Here is a 17,699-nt window from a genome sequence, read left to right on the forward strand (position 1 = left end):
CTCTCCTCTCCTCTCCTCACCTATCTTCTCTCCTCACCTCTCTCCTCTCCTCTCCTCACCTATCTTCTCTCCTCACCTCTCTCCTCTCCTCTCCTCACCTATCTTCTCTCCTCACCTCTCTCCTCTCCTCTCCTCTCCTCTCCTCTCCTCTCCTCTCCTCTCCTCTCCTCTCCTCTCCTCTCCTCTCCTCTCCTCTCCTCACCTCTCTCCTCTCTCCTCTCCTCTCCTCACCTATCTTCTCTCCTCACCCATCTTCTCTCCTCACCTCCTCTCCTCTCCTCACCTCTCTCCTCTCCTCTCCTCTCCTCTCCTCTCCTCTCCTCTCCTCTCCTCTCCTCTCCTCTCCTCTCCTCTCCTCTCCTCTCCTCTCCTCTCCTCTCCTCACCTCTCTCCTCTCTCCTCTCCTCTCCTCACCTATCTTCTCTCCTCACCTCTGTCCTCTCCTCACCTATCTTCTCTCCTCTCCTCTCTCCTCTCCTCTCCTCACCTATCTTCTCTCCTCACCTCTCTTCTTGCTGCTTTGCTGCTCCTCTCTTGGGATTTACATGAACATGCTACATCCTTCTTGCAGTAAACAAGAAAGGCACAGAAGTTAAAGGGATTGTTGGCTACATTAAGCCTAAATTTGAAAAATATCTCTATATATATATTTTGCATTTTTTCCCCTCTATCAGCCACTATATAATGATGCTGGGGTGTTTTCCTGCATTGAAACACAGTCCTCTTTCTGAAATCCGTATTTCCCTACTGTTTATGTTTGTCTCGGGCCGTAAATTAACGCACGCATGTGCGCATCCGTGCGCGTCCGTGTCCGTGTGAACTTTTTACTTTCGGTTTTAAAACGCTCTCAAACTTCGTTTTTGAGGCACATAATTTACTTTTCAGATAGCGTTTGGATAGAATGTAGTTGTTTAACTTCATATATGTGGTCAATTTGTCATGAAAGAGCCTATTTAAAAATAAAAATTCAGAGAACCGGCAGGGGTGGGCAGTTCCGCGAATTGTATCCGAATAAAGCAACCTATATTCGGCATGGCCCGTTTAGAAGTCCCCTTAACTCTATGGAAGTCCTCCCTGCGTCACCCCCTGGTGGTCGGGGAAACGAACTGCTGGAGTTTTTATATTTGTTTATCTCTGAATCGCCTACAATCCCTTTAAGTATAGGCCTATCCTTAGCATAATATGAAAAAGACCTTGTATCTCCATTTTTAAATTAGATTTTTTTGAATAGTAAAATGGAAAGTTGTTGTCTGTGGGTTTTTATAAATATTGAACCAATGAAAAGTATTAACAAGAGCTAATGACTAAATAATAACTACATTTCAGGTAGACACTTCAGCTCAGGAGTAACCATTTATTGCAATGCTATTGCATTCAGTTTGGCGGTGTGACTCTGCTCCTGTGATACAAAATCTGAGATCACAAGCCCCCCAGAAGCAGAGCACAAGATACAGAGTTATTGCATGAACATGGAACCCTTCAAGGGCACACGTTAAGACACAGATATAACATCATACAATCCACAAAATCATGCATTTCACTAAAGACCTCTACACACTGTACGATATTTGACCCGATTTCACTATCGGGGATATTTTTTGGTGTTCGCCGACAAAACCACCGATCTCAGTTAAGATCGGGCATCCCTCGGCGAGGTGTTGATCGCGCAGTGTGTAAGGTACTCCGAGAAGAAACACCCCGAGAAAGTACGGTCGGCGAGGGGTTCCCGATAACTTTTAGATTTCAAACTTGTTAGATAATTGGAGCTATCGGCCCCGATCTACTGCACGCTACAGCCAATGAGAGCACATTACAGCCACGCACCGTGGCTAGTCCTCCCGCATAGAACCGCAATATTACCATCCAGACAGTCCAGTCCTGTATTAGTTAAACATGATAAAACAGATTGATAGAGTGAGCGAGCCCTGCTCGACGATGGGGCTGTTTATTATTAGAGAGGAATAGGGCTTGTAGACAGAGAGAGAGTATGTATCTCTGAACATTATTGCCAGGTTTTGCGCGAGAAATAAGCAACCAGGTTTATGAAAACAAGCCCAACAAAAGCGACTATAGGCTGCATGAGCACTTTAAACCTATATACAAATAAAATAGCCGATCTACAAGCTCACAACGCGTCGCAGCTATTTTCAAAGAAAAAAAACAACATTAAGAAATAAAGCCAAATAAGCAACACTTTGGAAATAAGCTAAAAAGAAACGCAACCACCAATATTTTTTTACAAGCAACTCGCTTATAATAAGCGGACACGGCAACACTGCTGCTGATCTGAATTGCACCCTGGTTGACTTTTGAAACGTTTGTTTCAGAGAGGGAGAGATAGAGAGAAATACAGAGAAATTGAGAATTATTTAATGTCAATCATTAGCGTCCTGTCTCGGTCTCGCGCACACATCACGGGAGCCTTTCACGTTTTTGTGAGACGTTTGTAATAAAAACAAATGTATCTATTGGGTCGGGATCACATCGTGGTGAAATATCTTGCAATCAGTGAACCCCTGTTGCCGACCAATCAATCGTGCGAGAATCACAACGATATATTTAGTTTCAAGAGAGAAACTCGTGCAATGTGAAATGCTTAACGATCTGTTCACTCGCCGACCATTTCAAATATCGTACAGTGTGTAGAGGTCTTTAGATGGCACAGGAGGAGACTGGGGAGGTGGAGGGAGTTTGCTCACAGACAGCTGCAGGAACGGAGCTTTAACCAATTCTGTTTCAAATCTTTTTTATTGTGAAGCACAGGGTTATATTATACATTTGTTCATACATATGGATTGCTTCCTTTTTTTTTTTTAAACAAAAACCAACAGACATACATACAAAACGGAGTAACATGAAAAGAATACACTCAAACTTAAGCAAAAAACAAAGGGACCCTCCCGCCTCCCTTCCCCCTCCCCAGAAGTGCTGCCCCAGATTACGTGCGACACAGGTCATCCACAAGGATTAGCCTATCAACCTTTAAGAAAGGAGACTAAAGGCTTCCAAATCTTTTCAAAATCTTTCAGTTTGTCTTTGAGTATAAATCTAATTCTTTCTAAATGTAAGGATTCTGTCATCTCGTTGAGCCAGAGTTTGATTGTGGGGGCCTCTTTCTTCTTCCAAAATAATAGTATAAATTTTTTTGCAGCGATAAGGCCGTATGAGAGAAGGCGCTGTTGAGATAATTGTAATTTCTTCATCCCTTCTGATACTCCCAAGATGACTAACACTGGGTCTGGATCTATCTCTACCTCTAGTATATTGGAAAATAGTCTGAATATCTCTATCCAGAAATTCTGTAGGTTGGGACATCTTTAACCAATTCTGAACGAAGAGTGAACAGTGTTCTGCTTAAAAAGACCGCCTAAATGAACCATTAGATTGAGGCCGTATATGTGTTGAAGGGAGATGAGTGAGGTTGAACATGGAGAGACCGCCTGACTGCTGTGGGTGTATGTAGGCCTATGTATTAACTTGTTAGGGGGGGGGGGGAGTGAGGCGTGTACACCTCCTGCCTTCCGTGACTACCTGAACTACCGCTACGCTCTATTCAATTCATTGGAACATAGGTTCTTATTTCCAGACAAAATGTCCAAAAAAGCGACAGGGAGAGAGTCTCGGAGAAAAAGAGAATGTCAGAGAACTGGAAAAAGAGAAAGGGAGAAGAGGGGGGGGTGAGAGAGGGAAGATGAAAGCGCCGTTGAGTTCATACAAACAAACTCCCGGCTTGCCCTCAAATCTCCTGTTACCATGGAGATTCCACTGACGATGCTGCATCCGTTGGGACTCTGTCCTGCAAACACATGGGGAGAGAATGGCAGAGGGAGAGAGAGAGGGACAGGGCATTGAACAGACAGACAGAGAGAGAGAGAGATTTAGAAAGCATCACATGTCTTAGGACAAATATATACTGTACGATGAATAGTGAAAGAACCCGTTCTACAAGCTCACCGCAGGTTGCATCGTCCTGTTAGTTTGTAGATCTGCTAGTTTTGCTATTTTAGAAATAAATAAATCAATATATATTTTTTTTTATTAATTCACTTACTGTATAACGACATGTCCAAAACAGGGACACAAGATAGAAAGTGGTTAAGAACTGAACTGTTATGGTTACATTCTCAGAGTTGAATAAAAACTGGATTTTGCTGTGCTTGAAAAGGGCTTTGCTGCCGTATACACTATATGGTGATGTGGGTCTGTCCACACAGAGTCCTATTATTGAAAACGCTGAACATGTGACAAGTCAGTTACTGGAATGCCATACAAAGATTTACATGCTTTTTTTAAAATGATTGCAATACACCCAATTAAGGGCGAAGTGTTTGGGATTTGCTAATGTATCCTATAGCAATGATAGTTTCAGGTAAACTGCCCTACATTTGATGCAACGCATAGTAATAGAAACAAGTCTATAGTATAACCTGTTTAAATGTTGCCTTGTGTGTTCATATCTACATTTTAAACAACATGAACCCTAGGCGTCCCAATTCTGAACATGTCATAATAGGCAAACATTCAGGAAAAATAGGTGAACATTCGATGTCGTTTTGTCCGCGAAGAGATTTGATGTAGAAGGAAAAGGGGATGGGGCCACGTGCAGACTCCTGGGGGACCCTGGAGTGGGTTATACTCCAAAAAGGTATATAGGGTTTAAAGGAGTAGTTCATCCAAAAAATTACTTATTTTCTATCAATTGCACACCCCATGAAGCCTTGAATTCATGGATTTGTTTTTGTTTTTGTTGCATTCCTAAGCTAATAATTTGATTCCCGCCAATACACACGGTCATCAAATTGTTGGCTTAGGAATGCGACAAAAACAAAAATAAATCCATGAATTCAAGGCTTCATGGGGCGTGCAATTGATATAAAATAAGTACTTTTTTGGGTGAACTCCTCCTTTAAGTGGTTAAAAATCGAACATTAAACCTTTTGTACACCTGAGCGTATGAGTATGAGCCTAAGAAGACCAGCGGTCTGCTGAGGTGAAGACCAGTAATAACCTGATGAAGGTCCTTGTGCCAAAATGTTATTATTTTTGGGCGGTGAAACCGCCCCTATAAGTGAGATTTGGAAAAATGTACAAATATCTTGGGCAGTGAAACCGGCCCTAAATGTTTGTACAATTATCCTGCGCTGTGATTGGCCAATCACAATCTATTCAGGACTGTGATTGGCCAGTGTCACATGACACATGTGCATAGCCCTATGTGATTGGCCAGTGTCACATGACACATGTGCATAGCCCTATATAAGCAACCATAACTTAAAAAAAACCAAACTATGGTTTTTTTTAAGTTATGGTTTTGTCCATCATAAAGTGTGTTTTACAAAAGATAAATGTATTTATCTTTCGTACATGATTGATCGACTCCATTCAGTATTGTGATTAGCTAGCAAGACACATGCTGACACTAAGTGGCTCTTTCAGATCAAAGCATATATATTGGTTGACTCCATTCAGTATTGTGGTTAGCTAGGAAGACACCGCCCACTTCACACAGGGTGTGATTTTTTTTAATACAAAAGTATTTCAATCGCAAAGTGAAGAAGACAAGTGGTGCAGGAGTGGTGCATGCCTTTTATGATATGCCCAGAATCGTCACGCTGTGGTTAAACAACAATCACATCTTTTGTATTTTTAGAACAATTCCACAATACTTTTAGGCTTCTTCCTTTATGCTAGTTTTATGTATAGTACATCCTTTTTCATCTTTTTTGATAGCATAGAAACAGACAATGAAACAAAACACATTCTGCCCTTAATTGCGGGCTGCTTTGTCAGCTGTGCTGCCATAGGAATTATGCGCCAACAGAATGGCATGTTGATGCTTTCATCCTTGAGCCCAAACAAAAAAATACCAGTGCCTTCCTATAGCCTTTGATAATACTTATACGAAGATTTTGAGTTAATCTGCTCTTTGCAACATGCATTAGCATCTGTGTTATGTGCCATGTGAATATAAATAGCTTATTAATATGCTTTGTGAATTCATTATGAATAGATATGAAATATGTACCACCACACTGAATCGTGTCCTGTCACCATGAGCCAATTACAATATTCAGAATAGCATCTTTGCGGCATCAAATATGTGACAGAAGATTCGATTATGGTGATGATTTTTTTCTGGTAGTTATTGATTCAGAAACTTTATTATTTTTTGTGAAAAGATATGTTTTGTTATTGTTTGTTATTGTTATTAATTGTTTGTTTTTGTTATTGCAAGCTATAGGTATGTTAACTCCCCCCCCCCCCCTCTCTCTCCCCCCCCCTCTCCCGCTCCAACCTGTCAACCCCCTCTCCTCTGTTTGTCTCCTCTCTCTTCACAGCGGTGTCATTCATGAGACACAGCGCTTCAGCCTTTGGATTTGCCGTGAGTTCCAACTACCTACATCCCTCTCCATTTGCATTGATCAATTAGTCATAACTTTGGTCTCTGTGATTTATTAACGCTCGTTGGAAAACCAAAGTGCAATTGGTGCCTTTGTTTCCTAGGTAACAAAGGCAGAAAAAAGCGGGGAGCTCAGATCGAATCTCCCCAAGGCACCACTTAAAAACCTGGAGCCAGGCTCAAGCTTCATTTATACTTAGTTGCGCAACGGTGTCGCTCACGTGAGCTTGTAGATCGGCTATTTTCGGTGGTTGACAACCGCAGCACAGGCAACTAAGTGTAACCCAGACTGCAGGTTGATGTAGTTTTGTCATTAACCTGTCAAGCCTCTTCTTACAATCTTCCAGTGCCAGTGCGCAATTCTGCCTGATAAGAGTTGAGAACAGGAAGCTGTCACCTCCTCTTCAGACTGGAAGGGTATTAAATCAATCGTAACACAGTGTTCACAAAACATTATTTTAAAATATCTTTAAAATATCTTTTAGAATTTCCATTCTAAGCAGCTACAGTAGCTTAGCTAGACTTCGACTAATACGGTTTCCAGTAGGAGTTATTTACGTGACTGCACAGGCGAAACTGAACTCATTTTCAGAGCGTCCAAAGTACAGACTGTTAGGCGGAAGCATTTGAAAATTGTGGGAGCCAACACATTTTGTCATAGGCATGCTATAACCAATTGGTCAGACCCAGTTGTACAGCAGTCCCTCGCCTTGAAATTTAAAAACACCAAACAAACAAAAAAGGTACATTCAGGTTCACCTTGATTTGCTCCAGAATCTTTGTAAAAGGATCTGCAGGGAGAGGAAGTGAGTCATTTGAGGAAATGAATCGTGACCCCAGACATTCGAGATGCAATCACAGTGGGATGAAAATGAAAGCATAATGTCCATAGGCCATTATAAACGTGATTACCATAAAGTAATTAAAATACTTTGAATACTGTAATCTGCAGGCCTGGCTAGCTCTGAGGATCACATCATTATTCAAGAATGGGTTTAATTAACAACTGCAATATTGGGCTATATTAATTTTAAATAAAGAGATGCAACATTATACATCATGGTGTTTAGTATCCTATAGACAATTTCAGTTTTATAATTTCTTACTGCATGGTGGATGCTCTCATTATCATAACACCAGCATCTCAAGGTTATGCATTTACAATTATTACAGTGAAACTCTCATTTGCAATGGGGCAAGTGGGATTTCTTTAAAAGTGGCATAAACTTAACCAAAGTCCCAAAACAAATGAGGCGCAGTTTACGGAGCTAGTTCAGGCCAGGCAACTCAAGGGATTGGGCTAACCGATCAGGTGACTAAGTCACATGCACTCTTCTCCTGGTCGGTGAGTTATAAGTAATGCTCTGCCTACCTGTTCAGTCTGGTTGCGCTCTTCTGCTGCTCTGACGTGCGACGCTGCTGCTGCTGCTGCCGAGATCCTGCCGGATCTGCTGCCCTTGCTTGCTACGTATGCTGCTGACCATGAATAGTCTCATATTGTTCCTTGGTTGATGGCTATTGGCGTGCTGCCATTGTCCATGCTGCGCTAATCATAGCTACTCAGCTGTGTGCTACTGGTTCTAAACGTGGTATTACTTTCTTTACTTAAGTTAAAAATCGCTTGCTAAACGCTCAGCTCAAAAGCAGTAGCGTTCGTCATTGATCGAGCTCAGTATGGTCAACTAGAGAGTGTAGAAATAGAGTAACGACACGCTTGATCCCGCCGCAAACGGGCTCCTTGGGTATAGTTCCAAACATTGGGACTGCCTGCCTCATTGAGATAGACGGAGCACTTCCGCATTCCATTCTTACAATGGGAGTCGACGCTAGTGTCAGAACTCTCTTTATGGCACTGGGTTAACGGTAGTTCACCAACAGTGTTGCTTAAGTTTCTGTTTCCTTATCGTAGCAACGATGGGCTTGGGGTTTCGTTATGGTCCCCAGTTTAGCGTGTATTTGTTCAAAGTTCACTTTATCTCAAGATTGGGTTTCTAGACCTAGTTGCTGCTTCTCTCTCAAAAGATGACATCACCGATCTATCGTTCACAGAGGAACGGATGCGCGCGATATGGCTGGTAAATGCTACTGCCATGGTAGATAGAGAGAGAGGGCATGGCGTCACTTTGTGAGTCGCTTTGCTTGTTCTGGCTCTTATGTTCAGATTCATATCTTTATGTAGGCTACTGGTTAAAACACGGATATGCTCAGTTGGCTGCATCTTGCTTAATTTATAGTTATTGTATTCATGGATAGTTCAGTGGCTTTAGACGGTACTCTTATTCTGAAGAGCTCGTCCACCGGATGTTGTTGAGGCTTATAGTTGATGACCGAACACTTCTCTACCCATGCGAAGGAGAGAGGGGAAGCTAACTTGTGAGTAGTGTTCAAGAAGTAGTTGCACTGCAGTTTAAATGTTAATGCTGCTAGAATTCATTGAAATTAGTTATCTCTCGTGTAGCTGTCTGGCATCTATTTGCAGAGTAGGAAAACTCACTGTTCATGTTGATGCTAAAGTTGCAGCACTAAATTGCTGCCATCATCTCAATGTTCATGTTAGTGCTGAAGTTGCTGTACTAAATTGTACTAGATTGCTGCCATCAACACGATGGTCTCCATTATGCTAAAGCTCCTCACTGCATGCTTCTACTGTTCAGATTATGCTAGTCGTTCTTCAACTGCTACTAACTGACTGCTGATCATGATTAGGCTAAAAACTGCTGACATTGTTTCTGCAGTCAATGCATGCTACTCATACTAGTGCCATCATGATGATCATGCTAATTATGTTGACTGCATTCCTAGGCTACTGCATTAATGCTACTTATTCTGAAATTGCTGGCAAAATGTCTGCTAATCATGATTATGCTAATGATGTGGACTACATTGCTACCACTGCTATAATCAACTAATGCTGCTAGTACTAAAATTGCTGCAAACGTGCCGATCATGAACATGCTAAGTTACTACTAGTGCTATGGACACTACCTCATTAATACTGCATTCATCTACCTCACATTTAGCAATTGAAGCAATATCACGCAAAGTCATTTATCAGCATTCATTGATATTCTGCTTTGTGCTTTTTTTTCCATGTCCGGCTTAATGCATGGTGATGGGATGCCTAATGCCGACGGGGCTGAGTGCTGTTCACCTTGGATACTGGGGAAGTCAGGTTTGCAGGCCTCGTGTCTTCAACAGTGTCAGTGTCAAATCATGTAGCAGTTCAATTGCTCTAATATGTGGTGGAGGTAAAGTAGGCCGTTTCATATTACGATGAAATAATCAAATGAACTTGCAGTGCAGATTAGACGTTATTGGTTGCATTCTACTGTTTTTATGCTTGTATTGCTAAATTACACTTGCTAAGGATCAGGATGAGCTAAAGGGATTCTCATTTTGCTGCATACACTTGGATAAGAGATGGTAGAGACGTTGTAGCTCAGGCTAACACAGTACGTTTGCTTCTTTGTAGAAGCTTTAGATTGTCGTAGCACAGCTGTTTGCTTATGTGGAAGCTTTAGATTGTTGTAGCACAGGCTAGCTCAGCATATTTGCTTCTATGTGGAAGATTAGATTGTTGTAGCACAGGCTAGCACAGCATGTTTTGCCTATGTGGAGGCGAATTGTTTAGCACAAGCTATCACAGCATGTGTTGCTTCTTAAGTGGATAGCTCTGGATTGTTTGTAGCATAGGCTAGCACAGCATGTTTTGCTTCCCACGTGGGAGCTCGGATTGTTCGTAGCACAAGCTAATTCAGTTGTTTTGCTTATGTGGAAGCTTGGATGGTCGGTAGCACAAGCTAAAAACAGCATGTTTTACTTCCCATGCGTAAAGCTATCAAATTGATTGTAGCACAAGCTAACTCAGCATGGCTTGCTTATGGGGATAGCTCTGGATTGTGGTAGCACAAGCTATCATGGCATGCTTGCTTCCATGTGGAAGGTATATGGTACAGTATATAGAAAAGTTGGTTGCCAAGTGATGTTGTCATGTTATGAGCAACAAGCTTACAGAAGTAAAGTTATTGCAACAGGATAGATGGTGGGGCTTTAGTAGAGTCAAGATATCAGTCATTTGTCAATGTTGGCTGGTGCGCACCAATCCGCGAAATATCTCGCAGGACGGATAAAGAGGGACTCCGATCCTGGCTGCTCCTGTTTTCAATAGTTACACTATGTTGATGGGCTCTTTGCTTTTCAAAAGCTGGGTGACTGGAAGTCTTTGTCCCCGTTAAAAGGCGCTGCTTTATCTGCCAGATTGGGATGCTCACGGCATATTTGGCACCACATCACGGTGTGTTCATCACTGGTGACGAGTGTTGCAGCGCAACCAGCAGCTTGCGGTGTGCAACTGACTGTGTCAGGATTGAGGCCACACTCGCGCATTGGCGTGCAGCATGCGTCCCCACACATCCACAGTGAAGCACGCACTTTTCACTGTGGATGTGTGAGTGGCTTCAGGAAGTAATTTCCTGTCCCAGCGGTCTGTAACGGCGTCATCTCGTCCAGGGTGGCTTACCATGGTAATTGCAAGAATAATTCTGCTTCTGGTTCTAGATTCCAGGTTGAACTACCTACGCTTGGCGGCTCTGTGAGCTCTCAAGGCAGCGTGAGAGAGCTGCTCGAGATGTGGGCTTCTCAGTGTTCTCAGCACTATGCTGCATCATCTACTGTGCGGGCCAGCACAAGGCTCTTAAGGCAGCGTGAGAGAGCTGCTTGAGATGTGGGCTTCTCAATGTCTTCTCGGCACCTATGCTGCATCATCTACTGAGCTGCCTAGCCTCGCTGCTAAAACTCTGCTAAATCAATTCTGCCAACCCTCTGGCGTCTGGCTCTGTTGGGCCGATTCAGACTTGCAACAGATGGCATTTCGTGCTAAATCTATTAGGCTATGGATGGAGAGGGATATCGGCGTTAGTTAATATTATTCACATGTCTAATAATCTGCGTCAAGCTCTGCAAGCTATAATTTAAGCTTGTATACCATTTTTTTTTGCATCAACTGCTATGATGCTAATTGCTAACATGCTGCCACATGGCGCTTAACCCATTTAGACCAAGGCCGATTTATAAAATCGCCTTCTAAATCCTGACTAAGTTCTGGAAACTTCAAATAGTTATTAAAAAATATATAAAATGCATGTTGCTATACGGTAAATGGCAACATGAACCCAAAATGGGTTAAATTGGTCATAGGATGGCCGGGCTAATCCAGAATTGCAATAACATTGTGTTTGTCTCTCCATCTGTAGGCCTAAATTTGAACTGGTTCACTGCAAAGCTGCGAGAGATCTACCCAAGCTGCGGGCTTTCTCCATCCTCCGTATTGGTGTAGCTACACCTGCAGCGCTGCTTGTCTTCTGCTTCTCTAAATCTATAGGGCGATGGTCCTCAGGAGCTTACGTAGATATTGGTTAATAAGGATGACATTCTGCAGGCAAAAAGCTCATGAGTATGAGTGCTCTCGCTGTTCTATCGCTAATTCAACAAATGCTGCTTGAGCATTATTGACGCTTTAATTACAACTCGGGTGGATTGCTGGGGATTTAGTTTAGTGGTGATGTCATGGTGTACCCCTAAAAAATGTTGGGCTTTCCTTGGTAGCGCTAAAAAATGTTGGGCTTTCTATGGCAGCGTTAAAAAATGTTGGGTTTCTATGGCAGCGTTAAAAAATGTTGGGTTTCTATGGCAGCGTTAAAAAATGTTGGGTTTCTATGGCAGCGTTAAAAAATGTTGGGTTTCTATGGCAGCGTTAAAGGTTGGGTTTTGGCAGCGTTAAAAAAGATTTGGGTTTTCTATGGCAGCGTTAAAAAATGTTGGGTTTTCTATGGCAGTGTTAAAAAATGTTGGGTTTTTCTATGGCTATGCAGTCAGGCTAATCATATCAAGCTCAGTCTATTTGCTGCTCAAGTTATCGTTGGGTACTGATTCAGATTTTAAGTAAAGATAGCACGTCTTTACACACATAGTCAGTACACTTTATTTATTATGGATGATAAACAATAGTTATCATTCATCATAGGATGACCTCATTTATATATATGTGTATATATATATATAGCAGATTTCTTTGAAAAAGAAATAAATATAGAATGTCCTCTTCGAATCCGAGTTGGTGCGGCACAGCGTGGACGCCATATTAGGATACCGTCTAGGACTCCTGAATTCAGGGATCAGCAGGTACCTGGATTCATCAGGCTTGTTGAACACATGGTGCATGCTGCATTTGCAAGTTAAACTTAAAAAATTAAATGTGAGGAACACTATCATGTTAGTAAGAAACAAGTCATGGAGCTCCACCATTCTCACAGATGGTTGGTCCGGCGTCAGGCCCTGTGCTCTCAAGCCGTTTTGGGGGTTCTTGCTGTTTTGGGGGTTTAATTCATTCCCTGTAAATGCTAATTGGCATGTAACATTCATTAAAATGTTATCCTTACAGGGAATGAATGGATTCAGAGGCCTGACGCCAAACTATGCTTCCTCTTGTTTCTATACCATGCTCAAGCTTGCTAAATATATATTGCTAATAAATATATATTCTAATCCAATCTAAGAGTTGTCTGACTGAAATGAGGCGCAGTTTACGGAGCTAGTTCAGGCCAGGCAACTCAAGGGATTGGGCTAACCGATCAGGTGACTAAGTCACATGCACTCTTCTCCTGGTCGGTGAGTTATAAGTAATGCTCTGCCTACCTGTTCAGTCTGGTTGCGCTCTTCTGCTGCTCTGACGTGCGACGCTGCTGCTGCTGCTGCCGAGATCCTGCCGGATCTGCTGCCCTTGCTTGCTACGTATGCTGCTGACCATGAATAGTCTCATCCCACCGCCTCCCCGGCATCCACCTGTAGGCTCTGTTTCTAGATCCCCTTGGGGGTTTAATTCATTCCCTGTAAATGCTAATTGGCATGTAACATTCATTAAAATGTTATCCTTACAGGGAATGAATGGATTCAGAGGCCTGACGCCAAACTATGCTTCCTCTTGTTTCTATACCATGCTCAAGCTTGCTAAATATATATTGCTAATAAATATATATTCTAATCCAATCTAAGAGTTGTCTGACTGAACTGAAAGCATTTCACATATTAAAAAAGCCTCTAATTAAGTCCAGAAATATCCAGAAACTTCTCCCTTCTCTAACTGTGGCACCACATTAGGATGATTCATTCTTAAATAGGACTTGAATGTTCATGAACAAAGGCCATGGCAGAACTTCTGTGTAGACTCCTGGGTCAGGTAACCCTTGTGTGTATCTGAAGTTCCAGTAAAATAGGATGGTAAATGTGTTATTTTTTCCCATTTCCCCCTCTTTGAAAAGCAAAACTGCAAAAATATGTAGTGATGTTGATTAAGTTAGCAATAATGTCAAATTACTGTATGTAAATAAACGTAACAACAGTCACCCAAATGCATATTGTTGCTGTCGGCCAGAAACCTTGTGACAACCTCCATATCATCTTTTAATTTCTTTTCATAAACGAATAGCCCTACTTTGTTGCATGACAGTGATTAAAACATAATACAATATTTTTGTTCCAAACTTCACAGTATTGTTTATTATCATCATTATATATCATATTTGTTATAAGATTTTCTCTCTGTTCTGGTATTTGTTCCTCTGTTCCTGTCTCTGTTGTAGTTTGATGCCACGCTGGACGTACTGTCTTCCATCATCGTGCTGTGGCGCTATAGCAACGCGGCGGCCGTGCACTCCGCGCACAGAGAGTACATGTGAGTACCAACCACGGTGGCATGTTTGGCTAAATGCCTTTGGAATCTTTGAATGCCACTGTTGCCACAGACGACGATAAATATAAAGATAAAGATAAATATTATCCATTTGTAACTCGAGAAAATGAAAGCTGCAATCCAGAACTTACAGTATTTTAACCCATTCAGACCGGGAACACATCTGTGTCATTTTAGAGTTCTTTGGCTATTCAAAAATAGCAGATCTACAAGCTATCTACAAGCTCTCTACAAGCTATCCATAGCGTGGCACCGAGTGCCGCGCTATAAGCTTTTTTATTGTGAAAATTTGTTATGTGCTCACAACCCGTCGCATCGGGTTGTGAGCTTGTATATCTGCTTTTTGGGGGGGAAGTTGTTGAACATTTTTGAAAACATGTGCCAGGGTAAAAGTGTTTAATAAAGCCACTTTCTGGCTCCCCATGTGGAACATGCGCGCTGCCAGTCACTAAGACACGTCAAAAGCGTATTAGGAAAATATGGGGAGTATTGCAGCCTCCCAGTGGCCGTCAATCCCAGTGCACACAAATGAGAAGGTCAATGGTATTCAGGTGCGTTCCTCGAGTCGCGACGGGCCACTCCTGCCTCTCCTCACCTCCCTGACACTGAATGACAACGAATCTGTTATGTGACCTGATTGTCACCGCAGTCTCCACCGTCACACGACTGACAGCAAAGTGACGACTCATGCTGCAACTTAGCACACATTTTGACATTTCATTTAAAAAATGTTCTGAATTTTGACATTTACTACTGTGACCTGGCTACTGTTCGCAATTGCAACCTATGTTGCACAATTGTCATTTTGTTATCAAACAATGTTCGTAATGTTTCTAGGTCATAGTATAGTATAGTAGTAGTAGTATAGTATTTTTTTTCCCCAGCTGCAGTAGGTGTCATTTCCATCACAAAGATGTATACTGTATACCCTTTCTGATGACTTTAACAGCTTGTCTACCTACAGTACCTTCCAATTAGGAGTCAGACAAAAAAAAATACAGTTCTTATGAATTGTTAAAATTCTTACTTATTTTCTGTTTAATAATCAGAACAGTGCAGACTTAATAATTCGTATTAATGAATATCTAAATGTGTACGTATATTCACTGCCTGCTATTGTTTTATAAAAAAAAGTTTTACTGCTGTTGATTGGTTGGTTGAGAGGCTGGCTTCTGGAACCACACGTACGTACCCCTCAATTGTCTCCATCTCAGCTTTCAGTTCCTACACAGTAAAATCCTGAGTGGTAAAGGGACATGAAACCCCAGCTAATACAATGCATCATGGGTGTGTTAGATTTAGGTATGCCAATGTGTTGCTTACATCACAGTCTACTATAAGATCAGCCTGCTGTGCTTTTAACCTGTACTTGAGAACATACATGTAGGCCTAACACAAAATCAACATATGGGTTTCCTATCCCTTTAATGTGTGGTGGCTAGCCTACTGTCTGTCTGAATAAAGGAAAAACTAAAGGGGAGTGCAGCCTCTTTACAAACTCTCACATATTTCTTTGTCGGTGGAATGGACTGGCACACTTCTAATTTACAACCCAGTTGGCGAGGTTTACTACACTCTGTTCACGCTGTTCAATCTTGTCACCCAAGCCCACTTAATCCATCAGCGAGTCCTCGGCCAGTTCCTCTGATTTCAGATCAGGTACCTGTCAGGTTGCAGAGGGCCTTGTTGCCGTCTGTCTTACAGCAGTCCCTATTATGCTCATGATAAAAGACCCAGTGGTTGGTCTGCTGGTCTAGAGTTAAAGGAGGCAGAGAGAGATTGCACACCACTATATTTAGCCATACTAGACAACCGTGATGTTCAATTCTTGCAGTGTTTCCCTTGTAATATTATTAGCCAATGCCATCTGAGGATATTTTTGGTTATGGTTCCCTGTATGTCCCAGTTTTGGTCGCAGCTGTTTCTTGCGCATGATTTAACACTAAAATGGCTCCAATACGGACAGGACTTTATTAAGGACAGTGTTAGCGTCATTCTATCTAAACACATCTAAAACACATTTTCGAAGATATTTTCAAGGCTTTTTATAAGTTATAAGATAGGACAATGGATGAAGACAGGCCCGCCAGTCAGTCCTCCCTTAAGACAATTCTTATGTGCCTTTTTTCATTTGAAATTCATACATAAAGAAAATAGCAGATCTACAAGCTCACAATGCGATCCGTATTTAGCGATCCGTTGTGAGCTTGTAGATCTGCTATTTCTCTCATGAAGAAGTAGCTTAAGTGCTTAAGAAAATGTCTTGTAGCTCAAAACAATGTTTTTAGTCCTCTGGCTACAGTGTTCCACCACTGCTAAATCACTACATAGGAGATACTGGCATTGTATCTGCATTCTGTAGTGAGACAGATGGAAGTGAGATATTCTCATCCATGCCTAGCAAATCTGTCAGTGGAGGAGATGAATGATCTGGCAATGGGGCTGCAGCAAATAGCCACATCTTGTTTAGGTGTTGCCAGCGCAGGGGAGTGTAAAGTTAAATCCTACTATAACTCATAAAATAAATGACTGTAACCTTCCCTGACGACACCTCTCTCACTGCTGTCCAGATGCAAAGACAAATCTCCCCCGTTGTCCGTCGATCTGCTCATGCCCTCTCATGCACGCGTGCGTGAGGGGGTATGAGGCATACTGTTGTGTGTGTGCAGTGCACACACACACAAACAGTATGCACGTGCACATCCATGCGTGTATGCATGCACACATCCTATGTGACAATAGCATATACATTGAGAATGCATATACTACACGTGGATGCATGTGTGTGTATGCTAAGTGCATGTACCCTACATAAGCGCGCACGCACACACACACAGACAAGTGCGTGGGCACACACGTGCCAACACACAAATACTAAAATCTAAAAGCCTGTGTAGATTCACTCCATTGTGTAGATAAATGACATCAAAACACATACACAAGGTACGATATCGTTCCTTAACACTTGTTCTAGTTGTTCATATTTGTATTAGTTTATAACTTAATATTTCTCCTGCTGTTGCTCTAGGTTTCAAAGTTGATCCTCTCAAGAGCCACCAGAGATATTCTGTAGCATATATATGTCAGTTTGTGATAATATTTTCAAAGAAAGGAGGTCGCACAGCTCGTAGCCACGAAGCAATACATTCTTTTATTATTTTACCCACGTTTCAACAGTAAAAGGTCTTCTTCAGGGTACCCTGATAGATATAACAATGTGGGCTGTTAGAAAGCAGAGTCTTTTATCTCTTGCTGCAGCTCAAGGACATGCCGACGTGATTCCGTGTGTGATGTTTCAGCTTTTTCTTTCAAGCCCACAAACACAGTCCCGTCCTAACAGCAGGGTTCGATTTTCTGGGGGAGGGGGGATCCATGCCTCTGCTTTTCATACCCTTCCCCCTTGGTGGGGGTATGTTAATACCCCTGTCAGACTGAATTAAATACCTGCAATTTCCTTTTCAGAAATGTAGACTGTCTGATATTTTTCTATATTTATGTTTGATAATATCACATGTGAACAATTTACGGTATGTTAACTCTGGCGTCCCTATT

General features: G+C 42.0%; 1 protein-coding gene across 1 annotated transcript in view; it reads left to right on the forward strand.

Annotated features, from left to right (window-relative positions):
- tmem163a (transmembrane protein 163a) overlaps positions 1-17,699 on the forward strand; it is a gene marked incomplete at both ends in the record, with an annotated part of 108,204 nt that overhangs the window by 73,078 nt on the left and 17,427 nt on the right. Inside the window, 2 exons of the mRNA XM_080456920.1 lie at positions 6,339-6,382; positions 14,038-14,129. Of these exons, the coding sequence (XP_080313046.1) occupies positions 6,339-6,382; positions 14,038-14,129 (136 nt within the window). The remainder of the gene's footprint in view (positions 1-6,338; positions 6,383-14,037; positions 14,130-17,699) is intronic.

Source organism: Gymnoscopelus braueri (genome assembly GCF_963280865.1).
Source record: "Gymnoscopelus braueri genome assembly, chromosome: 18".
NCBI classification, from domain to species: Eukaryota; Metazoa; Chordata; class Actinopteri; order Myctophiformes; family Myctophidae; genus Gymnoscopelus; species Gymnoscopelus braueri.